Source organism: Nansenia antarctica, assembly GCF_963989245.1.
Source record: "Nansenia antarctica genome assembly, chromosome: 1".
In the NCBI taxonomy this organism is placed as follows: Eukaryota; Metazoa; Chordata; class Actinopteri; order Argentiniformes; family Microstomatidae; genus Nansenia; species Nansenia antarctica.
In genome coordinates, this window is record NC_137674.1 from 35032170 (window position 1) to 35053605 (window position 21436).

General features: G+C 45.3%; 3 protein-coding genes across 3 annotated transcripts; 1 reads left to right on the forward strand and 2 right to left on the reverse strand.

The window, feature by feature from the left end:
* Window positions 1-54: 54 nt before the first annotated feature.
* On the reverse strand, window positions 55-4034 carry ccdc197 (coiled-coil domain containing 197; the record flags this gene model as incomplete). The annotated part of the gene is made up of 9 exons (XM_080550603.1): window positions 55-252; window positions 468-584; window positions 861-971; window positions 1723-1895; window positions 2740-2822; window positions 2930-3087; window positions 3391-3567; window positions 3738-3780; window positions 3925-4034. The coding sequence occupies 9 exons, from the start codon at window positions 4032-4034 to the stop codon at window positions 55-57; spliced, it is 1170 nt and encodes a 389-aa protein (XP_080406729.1).
* A 2390-nt stretch (window positions 4035-6424) lies between these two features.
* Window positions 6425-13644, forward strand: asb2b (ankyrin repeat and SOCS box containing 2b; the record flags this gene model as incomplete). Its single annotated transcript, XM_080550615.1, has 8 exons — window positions 6425-6549; window positions 7833-8002; window positions 8425-8580; window positions 9974-10219; window positions 10748-10919; window positions 11880-12528; window positions 12985-13138; window positions 13514-13644. The coding sequence occupies 8 exons, from the start codon at window positions 6425-6427 to the stop codon at window positions 13642-13644; spliced, it is 1803 nt and encodes a 600-aa protein (XP_080406741.1).
* Window positions 13645-14853: 1209 nt separating this feature from the next.
* Window positions 14854-15690, reverse strand: LOC308171058 (protein FAM181A-like; the record flags this gene model as incomplete). Its single annotated transcript, XM_080545931.1, has 1 exon — window positions 14854-15690. The coding sequence occupies one exon, from the start codon at window positions 15688-15690 to the stop codon at window positions 14854-14856; it is 837 nt and encodes a 278-aa protein (XP_080402057.1).
* Window positions 15691-21436: the final 5746 nt, after the last annotated feature.

Here is a 21436-nt window from a genome sequence, read left to right on the forward strand (position 1 = left end):
GTGGGAAAATGTGTCCAAAGTCCTTCTCAAGTCCAAAGTCCTTCTACGCAGCGTTCATCGACTCGACAGCCCACTCTTCCCACTGATTTTACTGGTGCTTTTCAGCTGTGTTTTACTGGTGATGTTTTTCGACATCCTTCCTGATCCTTTCTGTCTTCTGTCTGACAACGCTGTGACACTCGTTAGAGCAGACCCTGAGTCCATCACCCGCGTGGCTCTCTTCACTGTGTCGGCCTTGTCCAGAATAAACTCCTGAAATTAAACCATACAACTTGAGAGAGTTTTGACAACTATGAATATGAATAAACAGTGCGTAATATGATAAGAAAGAAATAAAGGATATAGGATATAGAGTGCATACATTTCAGTATATATGGTCCCAGCGGGAATCAAACCCACAAGCCACAACCTAAGCGTTTTTAGCGGCATGCTCTACCAACTGAGCCACAAAGGACCACATATATCACCTTTATCATGTCCATCATCATCGACATGTCCATCCCTTCCAAAGGCCCGTAGTGATGGAAGTGGCACTGCTCTCCAAGGTTCTTCACAGCTATCAGCAGGCTCCCGGCCTCTTCAACCTGTCAAGAGACTGTATTTATCACAAAGGCCCAATCCCATTTCTAATTTTTACCTCTACCCCTCGTTTTGGAGTGCCACTCGCTTTTCGGCTTGAAGAACAGAGGGGTAGGGCTAAGTGGTAGGACCAAGGGGTGAATTGGGATTGGGCCAAAGACATCATCATCATGGAGTTACACCACAGCACATATAAAGCACTTTCATCTGAGAGGTCACTTCCCATTTAGAGTCATGGGGGGGGGGGGGTTAGGGTTAGGGCTAGGGGGTGGGGGTCGTACCTGGTCTCTGGACTGGCCTTGGTGCATGTGCAGGTTCATCTCCCTCTCCTTGTTCTTCTCCTTGGCTCGGTCCCACTGGGTCTGCAGCTCAGACAGTTCTCTGTTAGCCATCTGCCACACGTAGAGAGAGAGAGAGAGAAATCACCATTCATCCTGGCCCGAAATTCATATATGAATCAAAATACATATGTGGCCCAGTGTTCTTCACCATAGGTAGATGTCTTTTGCATAATGCACTATTGCACTTGATCTGGTCAGATGCCAAACTGCATTTCGTTGTCTTTGTACTTGTACTCAGTTACAGTTAAGTTACTACTTAAATCAGACAATCAGATCATGTGTGTTTATGCGTGTGACCATGCGTGTGACCTCTGACCAGCTTGCCGGTGCAATTAAGGTATCTATGTATAGTATGGTATGTACAGATGTGTGTGTCTCTGACCAGCTTGTACAGGTGTGTGTGTCTCTGACCAGCTTGTACAGGTGTGTGTGTCTCTGACCAGCTTGTACAGGTGTGTGTGTCTCTGACCAGCTTGTACAGGTGTGTGTGTGTCTCTGACCAGCTTGTACAGGTGTGTGTGTGTCTCTGACCAGCTTGTACAGGTGTGTGTGTGTCTCTGACCAGCTTGTACAGGTGTGTGTGTGTCTCTGACCAGCTTGTACAGGTGTGTGTGTGTCTCTGACCAGCTTGTACAGGTGTGTGTGTGTCTCTGACCAGCTTATACAGGTGTGTGTGTCTCTGACCAGCTTGTACAGGTGTGTGTGTCTCTGACCAGCTTATACAGGTGTGTGTGTGTCTCTGACCAGCTTGTACAGGTGTGTGTGTCTCTGACCAGCTTGTACAGGTGTGTGTGTCTCTGACCAGCTTGCCGGTGCTGTGCTCCTGCCTCAGCCCCTCCAGGTGGCGCTGGCCGTGGTCCAGCTCCTCCACCAGCCGGGCCAGCCGCCCCACCAGGTCCTGGTAGGTCAGGAACAGGGTCTCGTGGCGGCGGATGATGGGCATGGCCAGGGAGTCTGCTCCGTAGTCCAGATAATCTATAAACGTGTTATAACACAGTTATTATTATGCACTGTCTGCATCTTAACCAATTCCTAATGACTGTTTCTCAGTCAAAAATCTAATGTGACACGGTCTGGTGAAAAGGGCCAAAAAAAAAGAAAAGTGTTTTCGGGTTTTGGCATATTACGAGTAAAAGTTTAAGTGTTGAAATGCCCACTCGATATAACAAACAACAGTTTTAGGATCACTAAATATTTTATATTATTATTATATTATACATTTTGTGAATTGGATTCACTGTCTCGTCTGCCGTAGGCTACTGAGTGATATTGCTTGTAAACAAACAGAAGTTTTAGGACATGTGTTTTTAGCATGTTGATGTTCTATCAGCATGTTGTGATGTGCTAAACATGCAGTTAGATGTTCATAGTGATGTTCCTTTTTAGCTGCTAGCTACAAGCAGCTGTTTTGTGTGGGTTTTGATTCAGAGCCAGTTTCACCGGTATTTGGTTTGAGGTGTACCAACACTCAAATAAGCACAAGTATCTGTCATGTATGTTTCAGAACAGGAACCTGTTGCAAACCAGTTTCAACTGAGTCAGGCCAGTCTAACTGTAACACATTTTAACATGTGTAATGTTACTTTTAATATTTTCCTGTGTAATAATAAATTAAAATATCTTCTTCAACTATTTTCAGATTCCAATGTATGACACATCATTTGAAAGCTTACAATCTGCACTTTCATAATCTGTTGACCTTACCCTACTTGAGGACTTTTTCACCAGACCCTGTCACAAATCTCTCCATTAAAATGCCAGATGATGTTTGGCTTGATATAAGTACAGTTAATTGAACAGAAGTCTAATGTCAGCTTACTCTCAGGGAGAAAATCTAAAATCTTCAGCATGTAGTCTTCATATATTTTGTACTTGGTCACTCTCTCCTTCAAATACTGCTGTCTGTAGGGATGACATTAAAGGTTTTAGGTGAAGAGTAATTGAATGAGTTACGGATGGAATTTAATAGTTAAGGATTTTGGTACTACAAAGCCCCCCCCCCCCCCCACCGGGCCTGTAGTGTCTCCAGCTGCTCTGTGAGGTCCTCCATCTCTCTCTGCCTCAGCCCACTCTCCTTCCGCGCCGCCTGGTACTTCTTCAGCGCTCGACGACGCTTCACCTCATTGTCCTCCACAAACTTCTCAAATTTATTCGCTCTGTCTTTCATCTGAGTGAGAATCCCAAGAAACCCACCAAGGGTTAATTCATACATTCATTCATACATTCACACATTGTTTGTAAGCTTAAAGCAGGCCACTTTCATGTTTTCAGAGTCCATTTTAAACCTTTTGCTATCTGTGCCCCCTTTCTTTTGTCCGTGGTGTTGAACAGTGGAGGAAAGTGGAAGACAGGCTCATTGTTATACATTACAAGTCCATTCCACGCATTACAATGAGCCTGTCCTCGAATTTCTCACTCCACCCACCTTCCCTGTTATTGAACTGGTATTGTATCATCTCCCGTAACTCACCGCCTGCTGCTTCACCTCCAGATCGGCCTTCCTCTGCGCCAGGATTTGCATGCGGCCTTTGAACTCCTCTCGTTTCTGAGCCAGCTGCCTGTCCACCTCGTCCACCTTCACCTGCTTCTTCAGGACCAGGGTCCTCTGCAGCGTGTTAACTCCTGTCTCCAAGATCCTGCTTGAAGTCTGCGCAGAAAATGGTGCAGAAATCGTTTATAACCGTTTCCGTCAGGGCCTTGTAGCGCACCATACCACTTCTATAAAGGTGCTGGCAAGTCACAAAAGTTCAGGAGACCGTTACGTTTTGGTCTTATTTCAAAGATCTAACTGTAATTGTTAACATTTTACCCTCTTACCTCTGTTATAACGGCTATGTGATTGACATTTTCATCTTCTGATCTATGTCAGGGCAAAAGACGTTATTCAAATGTAATTACAATAACGTGGATAACGTACATAACAAACGTGAAATAACTCGTTTTAGGCCTTGAAGGGTAATACATATTACACAATGTATGATTATGAAAGTTACTTGTAACATACCTTGTTGCATCTTCTAATTGCGTTACAAAAATGTTTTTTATTCTATTCTCCACCTGCAGCTTTAGACGAGGATCGTCTTTATCTATAAAAGGAAGAGAGGAATTCTCCATGTTTGTTGTTGGTGTTGCAACTTTTATTTTTAAAGTATCCTCCTTGAGAGAAAACAGTCCTTAACAGTCCGTTTAAAAAAAAAAAAGCAAGCCGTTGTTGGGATCTTTGTAAGAGAATTGTTCCGTGCACACGAACAAGAGAGCGACAAAGGTCTTTCCGGATTGGGTGCTCTCCTGAACTTGTGTTACATGTTGCCGAGGAACCAGAGGGGAGACACGAGGGAATGCGAGGGGGATCGTTTCTCTGTTGTCATAGCAACTGCCCGGGAGGCGTTCTATTTCACTGGCGGAAAGCACGAGAGGTACTTGGTCCCACGAGGCCATATCGCCTCGGTCAGTTGTTAAGACTGACATCGCAAAAAACATAATAAACTTTGAAGAACTGAATCTATTTATCTATAGATTATAGATAATATATGTTATATGTCTGTTATATAGATATATATAATATTTATCTATAATTTCACTTTAGTGGTGTCAGATTATTTTCTATATTCAGTGGTCTACTTTTTAAATAGGAGAAACAGTACAAGGGGGAAGTAGAAATCTTAGGAGACACAGTATAGGCCAGGGGAAGCAGGTGTCTCAGGAGACACAGTGCTGGGGGGGGGGTCATTTGACACCTAATGGTTATATTGTCTGTCTGTCAGTCACACACACACACACACACACACACACACACACACACACACGCACGCACGCACGCACACACACACACACACACACACACACACACACACACACACACACACACACACACACACACATGTTTTAAATGTTTGTGAAACATAGCCACTCATCTGACAATTTTGACACCCTTTGTTTCCCACAACAGTGTGTGGCTACACCACTAATAATAGACCTCAGAGATAAACACAAACAGAGATTTGTGGCATGTTGTTGAACAACTTGTGTAGCGATGTGGAAGGACCTGTTGTCATCTATTGTATCAGAGCCAAACCAGTCAGTATGGGTCACATTTAATTATAGTCAGGAAGATTGTTCTGACACAGAAGTGCAGTTAGAGGAAAAACATTACAATCGTGACGTTTGTAGTAGTTCATGGTGGTGCTAGAATGAGACTCTTCAAAAACAACAGCTCACATTTTCAAGACTTCAGACAGGGAAACTTAACTGAAGGTATTAACTTAAGGAGTTAATTGACAGAAGATAGCGGCCTCCACACTAAAGGAGGAGGGCACCCAGTTGTGTTTATTGTTGTAGATGAGTAGCCTGTGGAAGTATACTTTGGCAGCACGCTCTGGAGCAAAGCAGGCGGATCTGGGTGAGTGGCACAGTCAGCAGTACTCAAGTTGTAAAAGAAAATCAGGGCGGATGGTGGATTTTATCATATGGGGACAATTTTAGCATCCCCACAGCGTCAGTGACTTCAGTGTCAGTGACTTCAGTGTCAGTGACTTGGTAACTTGCACACTTGGTGTGCGTGCCTCCTCGCCCACAGTATTTTACTCAATATGCGCAAAACTAAATGTTGAAATAGCAGTAATACCACGTTCATTGATAAAATGACATAACGGATGGAAAGGGCCGATTGCAGTTTTAGAAGGGGGATGACTTTGACCGTTTTTAGTAGCCTACAGGCATGGCTCAGTTTTGAAAGCTAAACTCTCAAGTTCCAAAATCGTGCCGTGTCTTGCCAAGTCTTGGGTCTATTAATAACGTCTTGTAGTCTCTTATCAGCACAGTCAGTGTTGTTATTTCTGGATGGAGATAGTTTGTTTGAGAGATCATCACAGGAGATAAGACCAGACATTAACTCAAGCTGTTGTGTGAGTGGTTGTGTACTACTCCTGTACCTAATAATACTAGCTAGTAATAATAATAACCCCTGATATGGAAATACAATACCTCATGCCAGAGACAGCTTTTTGCTGCTGCAGCAGGATCAAGTAGGAACCAAACAAAGTTTAAACATGTCCTTAAAAGGTATCAGCCCAGTCCAGGCAGCTAGCTCCCCTGTAGCCTGACAGAACAGCTCGCTGGGCTCTTCCAGATCAACACCAGAGAGTTCCTGGTCCAAGGCAGGTTACGGCACATGAAGAAAACGTGTGATTGTATGTTCTAACATTTTATGTTCTAGGGTTGATTTTGCATTCATTTGTTCCTTTGTTCATTCATTTGTTGTTTTGAAATGCAGTGCAGCTTGTGTTTGGTGTGCTCTCTAAATAGAAGGATGAAAAAAAATTTTTTGTTACTTCTTGATGTCTGGGGCTGTCTGTGGTTGTATTATTTGTTTACTATGAATGCATGATTAAATGTGTGTTCTCCACGTCATTACAGACCCCTGCGTTGCGACCAGAGGACCAGCAGGAACATCATTGTGTCATGAAGACAGCAGCCGACTGTTGGGTAACCAGGTGCACGGTGACATGGTGACCACTAATGTGTCCACCCCAGCCAGCCCCCCCAGGGCACCAGGCCAGAGACTAAATCTTGAACACAACACGGATACCTCTCCCCAGACTCTCTACAACACCAAAGACAACTCTGTAAGGTGAGCCTTGAAGATATATAACGTCTGCCCTGTGGTAGAAGTATACTCTTTATTTCTCATCCTGTAAAATAGTTTTAATTCATTTTTTAAGAGGAAGTTTTTAAGAGGAAGAGATTCAGTAAGAAAGAGGAAATGCGTTGCATTAGGATGGCCTCTGGGCACCAACTGATAAGATTACATTTCCTGAGGGAGGGACAGGTTTTGCTCACAGTGTTCGCTTTGCATAATCTGATATACTCCCAAGTCCAACAGTCGCCAGTCTGTCTGGTCAATTGGTCCTCTATAGCAAAACCACACGGTGAAAACATTTATATTATGATGTTGTAATGCTCAAAATAAAGATCCCAAATTATTGCTAGTTCATCATTGTACAGTGAAGGAGAAAAAGTTAATGTCTATGGCTCATTAAAAACGTGAGGTGCACCTGTCAGTTCAGTTCATCCTAGGGGCCGCCCCCCCCCCCCCCCCCCCCCGCGCGCAGGAAGAACAGCAACAATGCTCCTCCTACGCGCGTGTGGAGATCCAGATGCACTTCGGCTATCAGTCCTGATGCTGTTTGAGTGCACTGGCCAGACGTATATGGTATCGCCCCCCCCCCCCCCCCCCCCCACCTACCCACCCGTGTCAATCAATTGAGTCCTAAAATAATCTCAGACAGCACAGCTGAGCCCTCTCTCTCTCTCTCTCTCTGTCCTCCCCCCCATGTTGTCATTGCTCGACCGCTGCCGTCTTGTTCTCTCCCTGTGTTTCGTGTCGCGGTGCCACTGACAGAATGACGAGGTTTAGTTATTCTGAGTATCTATCGCAATTTCGTAACGGTGGGACTTCTAAACGAAATCCCGCTGTGGGATTCCTCCTGGATGGCAGGCGGTGTGGGGAGACGCGACGGAAAAACGACGTTACGTCAGAGACGGGGGGCGAGTGAGTCTATTGTTTAATTTGACATGGAGGGGGGGGGGGGGGGGGGGGGGGTGATCCTTGATGAGCCCAGGTCAGTGTCGGTCATTATGTTCTGTTTCAGCCTTTAAAGAGTTACGGGAAACAATGCGTCCTTACCACTGATCAATATCCTATAATACTTGCTTAATGTCTAAACGTAGGCTATAGATTCAGGATTATTGCCGGTATATTTAAAAATGAAAAGAAAATAGTATTGGTGTCATCCAATCACTCCCTACTCCCTACAATAAAAACAAATGTAAACATCATATTTTTCTTTGACATAAGATAAGGTATTATGTCTCTATTAACATGTGTTATAACGCATTACATTTGTGTTATAGGGATGAGGACCCTGTGGTCTCTGCCATCAGGAGAGGTGATGTTAAGGCTGTGAACGAACTGGCAACCACTGCACCGCACAGCGTGATGAAAGAAAACAAAGATGGATGGATACCTTTGCATGAGGCTGCCTATTGTGGCCAGGCTGAATGCTTAAAGGCACTATTGAAAGGTAAACGCTGAGAGCGTCATTTACAGTCTCTCAATGGAGAGCACTGCTGCGTTTGTTGGGGGGGTTGAATGTGATCGACTGAAGGATCCAGTAAGGGGAGAAGAGAGAGGCCGTACTGTTATATTGTTGAGACTGGAAGGAAGGGTGAACTCTTCAAATCACAGCTGAGTGAAAACATAAACCTAGTGAACCTCTCGACAAATGCAAGACTGTGACATGTGTTTGTGTGTGTGTGTGTGTGTGCGTGCGTGTGTGTGTGTGTGTGTGTGTGTGTGTGCGCGCGTGCATTATGGTGCTTCTCCACTACCGTCCCATACCGTACCAGAACCCGTGTTCCCGCTTTGTTTTGCTTTCTCCACTGCCAACTGGTAGTACCCGTACTGATTTTAGCTACCCTTCCTGACTCACATTTCCCTCTGCAGCTCAACCAGGGCTAGTTGACAAACGCACCCTGCAGGAACAGACAGCTCTGCTGCTGGCCGTGTCCTGTCTACACCTGTCCTGCGTGCAGTGCCTTCTGCAGGCCGGCGCGGATCCCGACATCGGCTGCAAGAACAAGGAGACCCCCTTATACAAAGGTACAGTCACAGTACAGGAGACCCCCTTATACAAAGGTACAGTCACAGTAAGACCTCCTTATACAAAGGTACAGCCACAGTACAGGAGACCCCCTTATACAAAGGTACAGTCACAGTACAGGAGACCCCCTTATACAAAGGTACAGTCACAGTACAGGAGAGCCCCTTATACAAAGGTACAGCCACAGTACAGCTGTCTGTCTGCATGGCTGAGGCGTGACAGATTGGCGACTCTCTGGTGGTCCTCTGTGGCTCCGTTGATAGAGCGTGGCGCTAACAACACACACAAAGGTTGTGGGCTCAATTCCCGCGGGAACCGGATATACTGAAAAATGTATGCACTCACTGCTAAGTGATCAGCTTAATTATCAGCTAAATGGCATATATACTGTATATATTTATATATGTGGATAGTGAGTTGGACTGGTGATCGGAAGGTTGTGAGTTCAAATCCCGCCTGAAACACCACCACTACTAGTGTGCCCTTGAGTAAGGCACTTAGCCCTCAGTTACTCCAGGGGGAATGTCCCTGTAATTCGTAATTGTAAATCGTTTTGGATTAAAAACGTCTGCTAAATGGCAAATTCTAAATTCTAAATTCTAATTCTAATATATATACAGACTGAGAATATGGTATTCTTCTGGCGGCGAAGAAAACGAGGCAGGTGCGCTTTTGGAGCGCACAGAAAACCGAGCAGGAGACCCCTGCTGGATGCAAACAGAGTCTAAACAGTTGGATTTGGATGCAATTTATACCTATAGTGATATTTCAATGAAATATAATACATTTTACAGTCTTGATACATGAGAAAGTCTAATACACTGATGGTGCCAAAATGTCTCCAAATGGCACAATTTGGTTGTCCGCCTAAACATACCTGTACTAAAACAGGTACAAAGTTGCATTGGCTCACATTACTAGCATCTAATTTGGCACAAGTACTCATCAGACCCTGGAGTACTGATTCCTAGATGATTTGGGCTTATTCAGTCAGGTTTCCAAGCTGATATTCACTCTAAAAGCAGTTTTTTCTTTAGGCGGAGAGTGAATTTGAGATTTTTCACAATGTTCTAGCTCTATTTACTCTGACACAGTAACATATATTTTGATTCTGACACTTCTACAGTCACCCCACAGGTGTTAGCTTTCATTTGATACCAAGATCATTGTGATGGTGGAGATATTCTATATTCACTGTGGGCATGTAATCTCGAGCAGAAAACCTGAAAAATAGGACCGATAAGAACTGAGAAAAACTGTATTATTATCTATAGATGTATATATACAGACTGAGAACATGGTCTTCCACTGGCGTCTGTCTGTCTGTCAGTCTGGCCTTAACGAGTGTCCTCCTGTCCTGTCCTGTCCTCCTGTCCTCTCTCCCCCCTGCAGCGTGCGAGCGGCAGAGCGTAACCATGGTGAGCCTCATCCTGGGGTTCGGCGCCACAGTGAACCAGCGGTGTAACCGCGGCTGGACAGCGTTCCACGAGGCGGTGTGCCGGGACGACACAGAGATCTGTGAGATCCTGGTCAGGGCGGGGGCCACCATCAACCCCGCCAACACCTACAGCGTCACGCCGCTCATTGTGGCGGCCCAGAGAGGCCGGGTGGAGGTGCTGCGTTACCTCATTGGGAGAGGTGCGTCTCAATGTTTCACCGTTGTTTTAAGGCCACATAAATATAAATGTGCCCCTGCGTTTATCACAGTTAACAAGTCTCCTTGTTGACACCGAACGTTGAGAAATGTAACACGGCCTGGTCAATTGGTCCGCAAGTCGGCAGCCGATTTAAGGTTCAGACTTTTCTGTTCGAAACATGTGAATAGATTTCAGCGTTGTTGAAAATCGATGAGACATCGCTAGTCAACTAACACAGCTTGTTTTGTGAGCCTGCTAACAATGTAAAGTTGTGTTATAGTTAACTAGGTAGCAGTGGGGATTACTCACCGAATCCATTGCATTGCAGTATTTTGGCTTGACTACATTTTGATTGGTTCCCGACTTGCGGCCCAAATGACCAGGCCATGTCACAAATGTGCCCCTGCGTTTATCACAGTTAACAGTCTCCTTATTGACACAGAACGTTGAGAAATGTGAAAATTTCAGGATGATCATATGCTAGTCAGTTCTATGTGAAGTTAACTGATGTTGTGCTTTTCCCCCCAAGGTTCAGACGTCAACATGCAGATGTGTGACGGCTGTACGGCCCTGTACGAGGCTAGCAAACACGGCTACAGAGAGATAGTAGAGCTACTGCTCTCTCACAACGCAGACGCGAACAAACCTGCCAAGTCAGGACTGCTACCTCTGCACATCGCTGCCCAGCACGGACACCATGAGTAGGTCTCAAGTTTCAAGTTTCCAGTTTATTGTTACATCACCATTACACCAGAGAGTAAAAATTATTAGGCTTCGGTTCCTGACATTGCAGCACAAGACAATACGGCGATTGGCATAATTCAAAATAAGGTTACTGTTACGTACTATAGATCTGGTCTTGAACCCGTCTCTTGTATCAACTCCTCATCGGACGGCGGTAGCCTAGAGGTTAGAGAGGCCAGCTAGCAATCGGAAGGTCGCTGGTTCGATCCCCGCCTCAGGGAGGGAGCTGCATGTTCCCTTGAGCAAGGCACTTAACCCCTAATTGCTCCAGGGGCGCCGAATACGTCTGACACTGTGCCTAGAGCAACAAATACCAAATTCTAACTGACAAGTTGATTGCATGGCAAATAAAACATTATTCTTCTTCTTCGGTGACTGCTACCCAGTATTAGTATAGTGTACCTAATAGTTATAGTAATAGTTCCTAGAGCAACAAATACCAAATTCCAACTGACAAGTCAGTTGACTGACAAGTTGATTGCCATGGCAAATAAAACATTCTTCTTCGGTGACTGCTACCCAGTATTAGTATAGTGTTCCTAAAGTGTTTGGTGAGTGTACATTACATACATTAATACATACATTTACGATGTCTACACTACATAAGTTCCATGTATATGGATCAATGGTGTAAAATTCACAAAATAAGCGTTGTCCTGGCAACGTTACTCAGTCTCCTCTGATGTATTTGCATGTCTCATTCTCCCCTTCTGAACCCCTAGAGGTTAGAGAGGCCGGCAAGCAATCGGAAGGTCACTGGTTCGATCCCCCCGCCTCAGGAGGGAGCTGCATGTGCCCTTGAGCAAGACATGACAAGTTGATTGCATGATGAATAAAATATTCTTCTTCTACCTACCAACTTCTACTTCTACCTTCTGCTACCTTGTCTTCCCCCCCTCCTCCTTCAACCCCCCCAGCATCGTGTCCCTGCTGGTCCCGGTGACCAGCCGTGCCCGGGTCCGCCACAGCGGTATCAGCCCCCTCCACCTGGCCGCGGAGCACGACCGGCATGCGGTCGCAGCCGTGCTGCTCAGGACCGGCTCAGACGTAAACTCCACATTGTCCCACCACCGCTCCCTCCAGTATGCGGATCGGCGCTTAACGGCCCTCTACTTCGCCGTCGCCAATGGCAACGCTAAGACAGCGGACCTGCTGCTGAAGGCCGGCGCTAGCTTGACCCTTGACCCCCTCAGTCCGTTGCTGGTGGCTGTCAGGCGGGGTTGCGTCAAGACCGTCTCTCTCCTGCTGGAGCATGGGGCTGAGGTAAACGCCGGAATCCCCGCCTACCCTACGGCCTTCCCCGGTGCTGTGGTACTCAGCCTTGGTAATCTACCTCTCCTCAAGTGCCTGTTAGATAATGGTTGCGATGCGCTAGCCTGCTTCACGTGTACACACGGTAGCGGCCCGCATCCGGCCCCCGGGAGCTCACATCATACGGCTCACATCTGGGGGGCCAACAGCAGCAGCGTGGACGTGGGCTGTGGAAGCACGGACGTAGCCGATTGGCTGCTCAACAGCGACGTGTCACCGTCGACCTGCACTGAACCAGCGGCCAGCAGAGTACAGGTAAAGCACAGCAGGCTCCTCTGGCATTGAAATGCATTGGGGTAATTGTGACAGGGGCTGGTGAAAAGGGGGGAACAAGTCAGCAAAATGTTCTGGCTTTTATTTAGAAAAAACGGAAATACATTTCAATGTTGTTGAAAATCACAGCACACACTCGCTAGTCAAGCTGAAATATTGCAATGTGGATTGGGTGAGTAATACCCCACTGCTACCTAGTTAACTACAACACTACTTTACATTGTTAGCAGGCTCACAAAACGAGCTGTTTTAGTTGAATAGCGCGTGTGTCACTGATTTTCAGCTAACTATATTTTTCAAAATAAAAGTATCGGCTGCCGCCTTGTTAACCCTGTCAGTCTAATTCTCATTTGCCCTTTTGGTTGGAAGCTAAACTGCATTTCGTTGTATACTCTGCGATGACAATAAAGTCGACTCTAACCTACTCTACTCTCCTAGTTCTGTGAGCTGCTCTCGTCCCCCCCTGTGTGTACCGGGGCGGGACCCATCCTGGACCTGCTGCTGGACTACGTGGGGAACGTGCAGATGTGCTCCAGGCTGACGGAGCTGCTGGAGACACGGGAGGAATGGACCGCCATCAGGAGGAGGTCACGTGAGTCCAGCAACAGCACAGTCAGACACACACCCTCCTCACACACACACACACGCACACACAGTCAGACACACACACCCTCCTCACACACACACACCCACAAAGTCAGACAAAACACCCTCCTCCCACACACGCACTGGTGATCGGAAGGTTGTGAGTTCAAATCCCGCCTGAAACACCACCACTACTAGTGCCCTTGTGTAAGACACTTAGCCCTCAGTTACTCCAGGGGGAATGTCCCTGTAATTCGTAATTGTCAATCGATTTGGATTAAAAGTGTCTGCTAAATGGCAAATTCTTCAAATTCTACCCTCCTCCCACACATACACCCACACGTTTAACCTGACACAACGCCTCCCCTGCTGTCTCCCCCAGTGTCACCCTGCCCGCTGATGCACCTCTGCAGACTGAGGGTCCGTGAGCAGGCGGGCGTACACAGGGTCAGGTCTCTCAACACCCTCCCCCTCCCGGACAGACTGCTAAAGTACCTCAGCCTGGCTAGCTAGCTGCTAGCTAGCTACAGCTTCGAGGACCGCTGCCAAGGTTGCAATTAAGGGCCACAAATCTCAGAGACGTGAACAGGGCTGGTAGGCCGGCTAGCTAAGGAGACAGAGTGTGTTTTTTTAAGTGGGGTTTTATTATTTATCTGTGGCCTTATGGGTTCATGCTGTATTTTTGTTCACATGGAAAGAATGTGAGAAAGTCTACAAATCTGTATTTATGTGTGGTGGTGACTGTGTGTGTGTGTGTGTGTGTGTGTGTGTGTGTGTGTGTGTGTGTGTGTGTGTGTGTGACTGTATGTGTGTGTGTGTGTTTGTGTGTGTGTGTGTGTGTGTGTGTGTGTGTGACTGTATGTGTGTGTGTGTGTGTGTGTGTGTGTGTGTGTGTGTGTGTGTGTGTGTTTGTGTGTGTGCATGCATGTTTTGTATTGTGGTGCATTTTGAAGTGAAGGAGGCAATTGCCAATTGTTCAATGTCAATCATATGAGAAGGAATACAATCTATAATCCCATTAAAACAAAAAAACAAAAATCTGAGATTGTTTTAACATCTGATTAAACCCAGGCTAACAATGTCAGACAATCAATACATGTGATGGGTTCCTTGCTTGAAGAAATGTTATTTGTGTGGATGGGAGATTACTTGTTGATATTCTTCTCAAATATTGTATTATATTATCAAAATGTATGTTTTCTACAGACTTTGTGCAATGCCTGTATGTGACACTTGTAGTTGTGGTGAATTAAATATATATACAGTAGCCTAAATGTGCCCTTGTTGTGTGGATATTGAAACGGTGTTGATGAAACCAATAACAATTGAAACATCTGCTGTTTATTTAAAAAATAAATGTAATTATTCTTCATTGTGCCTATACTTCGTCTCAGAATTATTATTTACAATCAAAATATAATAAGAAACACGTGGGAAATAACAGATCAGTTTGCAATGGTGCAATTTATATTCCATTCAAATGTTAGGCTTACTGAAGCGGAGTAGGTGAAGGTGCAGCAGGAATGAAGTGTTTAAAGCAGGTTTGAGACTTTAAGTGCTTCAGAGGATCTCTAACTATTCTTATTCTGCTAGAAAAATACAATTACACTTTGGAGACAAAAAACACATGTTGCTATAGACTACCCAACTGAACAAATTAAAAAATATTTACATCATCATTATAGCTAATTTCTAACTTTACTTACACGCGCTTAATGACGTTTAAATGAAGCCAAACACGCTGAAAATAGATGAGGTGGTGGGTTTAGTCGGGATGGGCTTGACCACGACGTGGTGCGCGTGGGGAGCAAGTGTCTCAGTTTCAGCCACTGTGGCTTTGCCCCACAGTCCCACACCCGCGTGGGGAACAACTATATGACTCTGGAAGACGTGATGTCCGTGGTACTGAAACGGACAGCAGCCGCAGAGACCCAAGTTGTGAGAGGTCATGTCCAGTTTCAGCGGCTCGTTCTCGACAGAACCGTGTCGACTGGACAGAAACAAAGTCGCTTTTGCGTCCTCGTGAACTTTTTTCCTTTTTTCGACCTCACTAATCCCGGTCACACATTGTGTGCTCTTCTTCCGTCCAAACTGCGGTGGTTCTGGGTTGGTTTGACATAATCTAGGTTCCTCCCAAAATGAAGCAGGGAGTTGACGTTTTCTCATGGGCACCTGCTCTTGTCGACTGTTCTCCCTGTCCACAGTGGGGTTGGTCCCCGTCCTTATGTTCTCCCTGTCCACAGTGGGGTTCGTCTTTATGCTCTCCTCGCTGTGTGCATCCGAACCTCCTTTACGCGTCCGGTGAACCGTCCCCAAAGCGCACACGCTGGATTTGTCCTCCACTGACTTAGCGACGCCGTACTCCGCAGGCCGGTGTGTGTGGCACCTGGGCATCCGGGAGTATTTCTGAGAAAAACGTTTCAGTTGTTTCTGCAGGTATTTCCTGTGGTCCACGGAGCGCCTGCAGGGCGCTGACTTGTCCAGGGCTGCCTTGATGTCGCTGGATGCCAAGTTCACAAAATTCAGCAATGTTTTCACTTCACTGTCTGCGTTTGCCATTTTTTTTTTACGGTTGTATAATCTATTAATCCATATGACCGAATCAGTCTGTTCAAATTATTATACCTTCATTTTCATAATCTAAGAAAAGACGGAAAATGGAGCTACATAAGCAATAAAACAGTCATTGCATGCTAAATAACCCACTTTTAAATTATTCTGTATTGTTGATGAATTGCAAAACAATTACGCAAAAAAATAATAATCACTAAAACATTTTTAGCTTTTAAAATTAATTTCACGTCCACAAATGAAGCCGACCATCTCTTCTCATCTGTTGAGGTTATAAACTCATTCCGGTCTTTCTCCCAGATGCGCTTGGAGGAGCCTACTTCAACAACTTGAATGAATATAAACTCTGTGTAGTTCTGGTGCTTCCCTTGAACCAATCAGCGACCTCCGGCCCCTCACAATGCACCCCAATCAGCCTCCGAGCCCCCGGTATCGGATTCTTTACCATTGCAAATTGTTGTCATGGAGATTCCCCTGGAAAAAGCGGCTCGTAGATGCAATATATTATATTTCTTTAGCAGACTATCCTAGCTCCTTGCTCTTCCGCGCGCTCGTCCAACACCCCTGTGAAAATGTTCCAAACTTCCGAAAATGTCCCATTATGGTGCACACACAGTCTGGGTGATAGGCATGCTTCATCACTGCTGGATAATTCCAGCTTTTAGACTGGGGTTACTTTTAACTGATCTAGACCCCCCCCCCCCCCCAAACACTCTTCTCTCGGAGTGATGTCAGATGTAGGATTTGGTGAGGAGGAGGGGGGGGATCTAAAGAGCACATATCCATGGAAAGGGGGCTTGAGCGCTCAAGAATCTTGTCTTTCTGTTTGCCCCCTCAATCGAGCGACACAAAAGCTGAATTACTCATTCAAACCTCGCGGGACAAAGGGAAAGGAGCTGGATAGCACTCCTGCATTTGTAGTCAAACATTTAGAGACTTAAATCGAGTCGTCATGAAGGAGAAAGAGTTGGGGACAAAGCCCATAGAATTGCCATCAGCAAACATTTTCCTGTGTCATATTAGTGGAGTCTCCATGGCTCCTTCTGGCCCGCGGACAATAGCACAAGTTTGCACACTCGAATACTGTCACCCTGCCAACGGCGACAAGAGCCAGAAGCAGGACAATCCCCGGAGAAAGCATGGAGCTCCGCGGGGAAGGTTGCAATGGAGGAGGAAAAAGGAACTTGTGAAATGCTAATTGAGCTCCATCCCCTTATTGAAGAAAAAAAGAGTACCTATCGTTCCATTGAATCCCCCCCCCCTCCTCCTCCTCTTGGCAGCAGTGTGGCATGAGATGTGAGGAAACCGTTTGTCTGGTGAGTAACCTACACCGCGTGCCTATCACCACGATACCGTCTCCGCGCGCCCTTAAGCCCCGAGGTGACCGCAGGACGCTGTTTAAGCGCACGCGTACAGGAAGGAACTATGATATTGGGTTGCAGCTTGCATTAGCCTATTCACATGCATTCACTCCTGAAATAACATGAAATAATAGGTTGATTTAGTAACATGTGCATGAGCATGCAGCGCAAGAAGCCCAGATCTATATGACATTGATTGTATGGTTATTTAGCAATGTTAAAAACACTTTTAACAATCTTTTTTCACTTAATAATGTTGATAATGTGAACTAGGCCTACATGTATCAGCCCTGGTCAGAGCAGCCCTTGAAGGGGGTGATCCCTCATCCTCCACTCAGGCTGTCGGCCTTTGGAGAGGCGACGGGACCCTATTGTCCTCTTCTCTTCTTGTCGCTTCACCTCTCTGTTCCTCTCAAAAGGCCAATTAACAATGGTGCACCCCACCCCTGCCCTGTCGCCCTACTCCTGTGCTTTTGAAGTGACTGCGAAAGGGAGAGAAAGAGGAAGTATAGTCGCACCAATAAATCCCGCTATGCGTGTCTCTCTGTCCTCGCGCCAGTTTGAGTATGACAGATGGGTGAGACGGTTTGTCAACCGTTTCAGATTCATGTGTAATATGTCGGGACATAATATCGTATATTAGTCTATAGAATACAAGAGCCGGATCTCGTTAGAGAGTGGATCGGAAACGAAGCACTGATCAAAATCGAAGCCCAGATTTTGGATAATATAGAGCAGATGGCATGTATTGACACTCGCACACATTATAGGCTACACACAAACTCCGAATAGCATCGTATCGACGGCCCTCTCTCTGGTTCGTCATCCACACAATGGGTCAGTGTGTGTTGTTGACAGCGCAGAACTCCTCCTAGCTCTGTGCCCTCTGACCTCTAGCCCCTCTCTCTACCAGCAGCTGTGTCTCTCATAGTCCTTTCTCCTCCATCCTCAGAATGCAGCGCAACAGACAGCACAGCAGCTGAATTTGTGGTTTAATCTGAAGTAACATACAGGATACAGCATACAGCTATACAGACACTTGAACAACAGGGAAAAAAACATGATCCATCCTCCTTCCGCTTTTAGACTAAAAACACCATCACTTGTTGCTCATGATATTGATGATATTCCATATTAGATTATAATCATGTTGGAACACAGATGTGGAATAAGACACAAGTGGAATAGCTTGTCCACTTGTGTTGTTACAAACAAAATGGAAGCAATTGGAAGCAATTATTAATGCAGTTCTTAAAGCATTATTACAAAACAGTAAATTACTATCATACTTTGCCACTAGATGGCAATACATCTCCTCTGTAAAAACAGGCCTGAGAATAAACTATACAAACCTGGGGAATCATCAAAATGTACTACGGCAGTTTTTCTGTGTTGTTGAATATCACTGACTCACCACCTATGAGGCTTAGGTGGGCGTAAAGATGTATAGTATGCACGTTCATTCTGTATTGCACTGCAGACATCAGGGAATGACCACTCACTCTACCCACTGCAACAAAAAATGATCTCACTGTGAATGTGTGATTGAGGGTATGTGAAAAGGTAATACAGGGGGTATAGCTTTAAGGGTATGTGAAAAGGTAAGGGTTATACAGGGGTATAAGGGTATGTGAAAAGGTAAGGGTTATACAGGGGTTGTAACTTTAAGAGTAGGTGAAAGATGGTGTTGTTGTGGCAGGATTGAAGTGGAGTCAGCAGGACTGGGCCTGGGTGATGCAGAGTTCAGAACTTCTTGCCATTTAATCAATACGTGGATAGACAGGAGGAGAGGATGGAAGACAGGAGGAGAGGGAGAGAAGACAGGAGGAGAAGATAGAGGAGCAAAAAGCACTGAACAGCTCTCTCACAGTCACTCAGAGCACCTGGACAGGAAGTAGGCCGACTAATACTAACACTCAGACACAAAAAGGTATTTCTTACAGACATGACATTCGTGAAAGGGTATAGCTGTTTTGTCTTGAGGCTATAATGGAATCTGACTGGAGCCTTGATAATCTTTTGATTATGATTCAGTTATATGACAAAGACACAAAGTTTAGAGAAATTATGTAAAAGGAAACGTGTTGTTGTGTTCAATGGACAGAATGCAGTGTACTTGTTGAATAAATATATCTTCATCATTACATTACTGAGGTAATTGCCTCAGCAGCTAATTATTATTTCATTAAGCAAACGGCTTTAAATGCCAGATGTCGTGTCCAACTTATCTTTGATGTCAAAGCGGGCTGCTAGCTTTGTTATTAATATTATATCTGTTATTTATATTGCAAGTCAGTATTCCCGAAATGCCAATTCCCCCCTCAGGCAACCTCTCTACAATGAACATATAGGCTTGTGCTTTGACTTACAATGGACTGACTTTTATCAGTGTATTGTGAAAGATTGGGTGGTGGAATTATTCATTAAAATAACATGACACAGACTTCTCTTCTGGCACCTAGAAATGTCAACAGGGTAGAAAATTGAATGCACAGAGCATGTTTAACTTGTGAGATATATCCAAACGCCTGCCTCTATAACTACACAATTACATATTTATCATGCAACAACCAATTACTGTAGTACAATGTAGTACAATGCAGGGCAACTTAACACTAGAACAGCCATGTGAGTATTTAAAAAGATATATATATCTTTGCACTCGATCAGATTTCAGGACCCTCCTTTCATGACTTTTCCTAGATATGTGTGTTCTAACACCCAGTATCCTTACATTTTCAAAATCACATCAGGATAAGCTAGTATAAAGCTATTTTGCAGTGTTTCTGTGTAGGAGGCAGGCTAATTTACAAGACTCGCCAACTAGTGGTCGTTGCATGTAAATAGCAGCTTCCCATTGTAAAGACTATGGTCATTTGACCCCTGAGGCGGCTCTTATAGTAGGTAAAAAAGGCACGGCTGTTCTAGTATTAATGTAATAAGTCTAGCTTGACCATTGATTTGATATTCTACAAAGTCAAAATGTTTAATTCTCTTTTATTTGTATATATACTTTGACTTTAGCCCTGATGAATGTTCCGTCAGCAGAGTGGGTGTGAGTTGTAGAGTGGTTTAGAGTGTCACACTGCTTAGTGTTCTCTTCCTCTCAAGTGCAGTGGGTGTTTGGAATAGACATAGTTTGCTTAACAGAGATGAAGTGAAGACCTTGACTCTAGCTGGCATCCCCACTGTGTGTTCATCATGGGGGTGGGGGTGGGGGGGGAAGAAGGATCCTTGTGTTACATGAAGGCATAGGTTCGTCCACGGAGGTTGCGTATAGACACTGTACTGTTTACTCATGGCATGCTGGACTGGAGCCCCGTTATTAACAGAAGACTGACTGAAATATTACGCAACTTTCAGTCCTCCCCTTCTGTGCACTCCGACTGGTTTATTTCCAACAGCTGTCTACACATAAATGTACATGTAGCCTAACCCTACCCAACATGCCCAAGAGGAGGTGGGTATAGCTCTTTATCTAAATATTATTCATTTATGTATAATATAAATCCACGAATACACTCGTTTGAAGGTAAACATTATTGTAGTAAGAATAGTAATAGTATATTTTTTTTCGCTTTTGAGGCTTTGATCTATAGCCTTAATGGTTTATGTAAATAGGCCAAGCGTTAGTGCAAGGGAAAATATTCCCCCCAAAAATCTTGGCCGAATCATCTCTATCTCTCTCTCTACACCCCCCCCCCCCCCCCCGCCCCCCCTCACACACACACACACACACACACACACACACACACGCACGCACACACACACACACACACACACACACACACACACACACACACACACTCTCTCTCTCTCTCTCTCTGTCGCTCGCTCTCTCTCCCTCCCTCCCCCCCCCCCCCCCCCTCTCTCTCTCTCTCAACCTCTTGACTTCCATCCAGTCTATTGAGCGGCATCTCGCTCCGCTCACCCTCACAGAACAGACTTCAACCGATTTAACATTTGTACCTACTATTTTAGAGATGGGGTTTTCTTGCAAACCGGACATTTCGATTTACGCGTCTCGGTAATCGCCTCTCTTCTGTTGAACTTTTTTTCCCCAATTAAAAAAAATAAAAAAATATTGTGTGCGATTCCGAAATACTCGCAGTCAAGTATGAGCTGAAAGCAAGGAAGGTATAAGGCACTACTCGACTCTACTAGGACATCTAGGAAGGCTCTACTAGGACATCTACTAGGACATCTGCTAGGACATCAAGGAAGGCTCTACTAGGAGGACATCAGGTGCACTTTCTCTGTACGGTGAGACTCCGCTTGGTTTCACTGGCCACTGTCTTCAGGCAGAGAAGGGATGCAGCACTTTAGCCCTCCTCTCCCCTGCCCGACAGAGTTGTTAAGTTAAGGGAGATGTA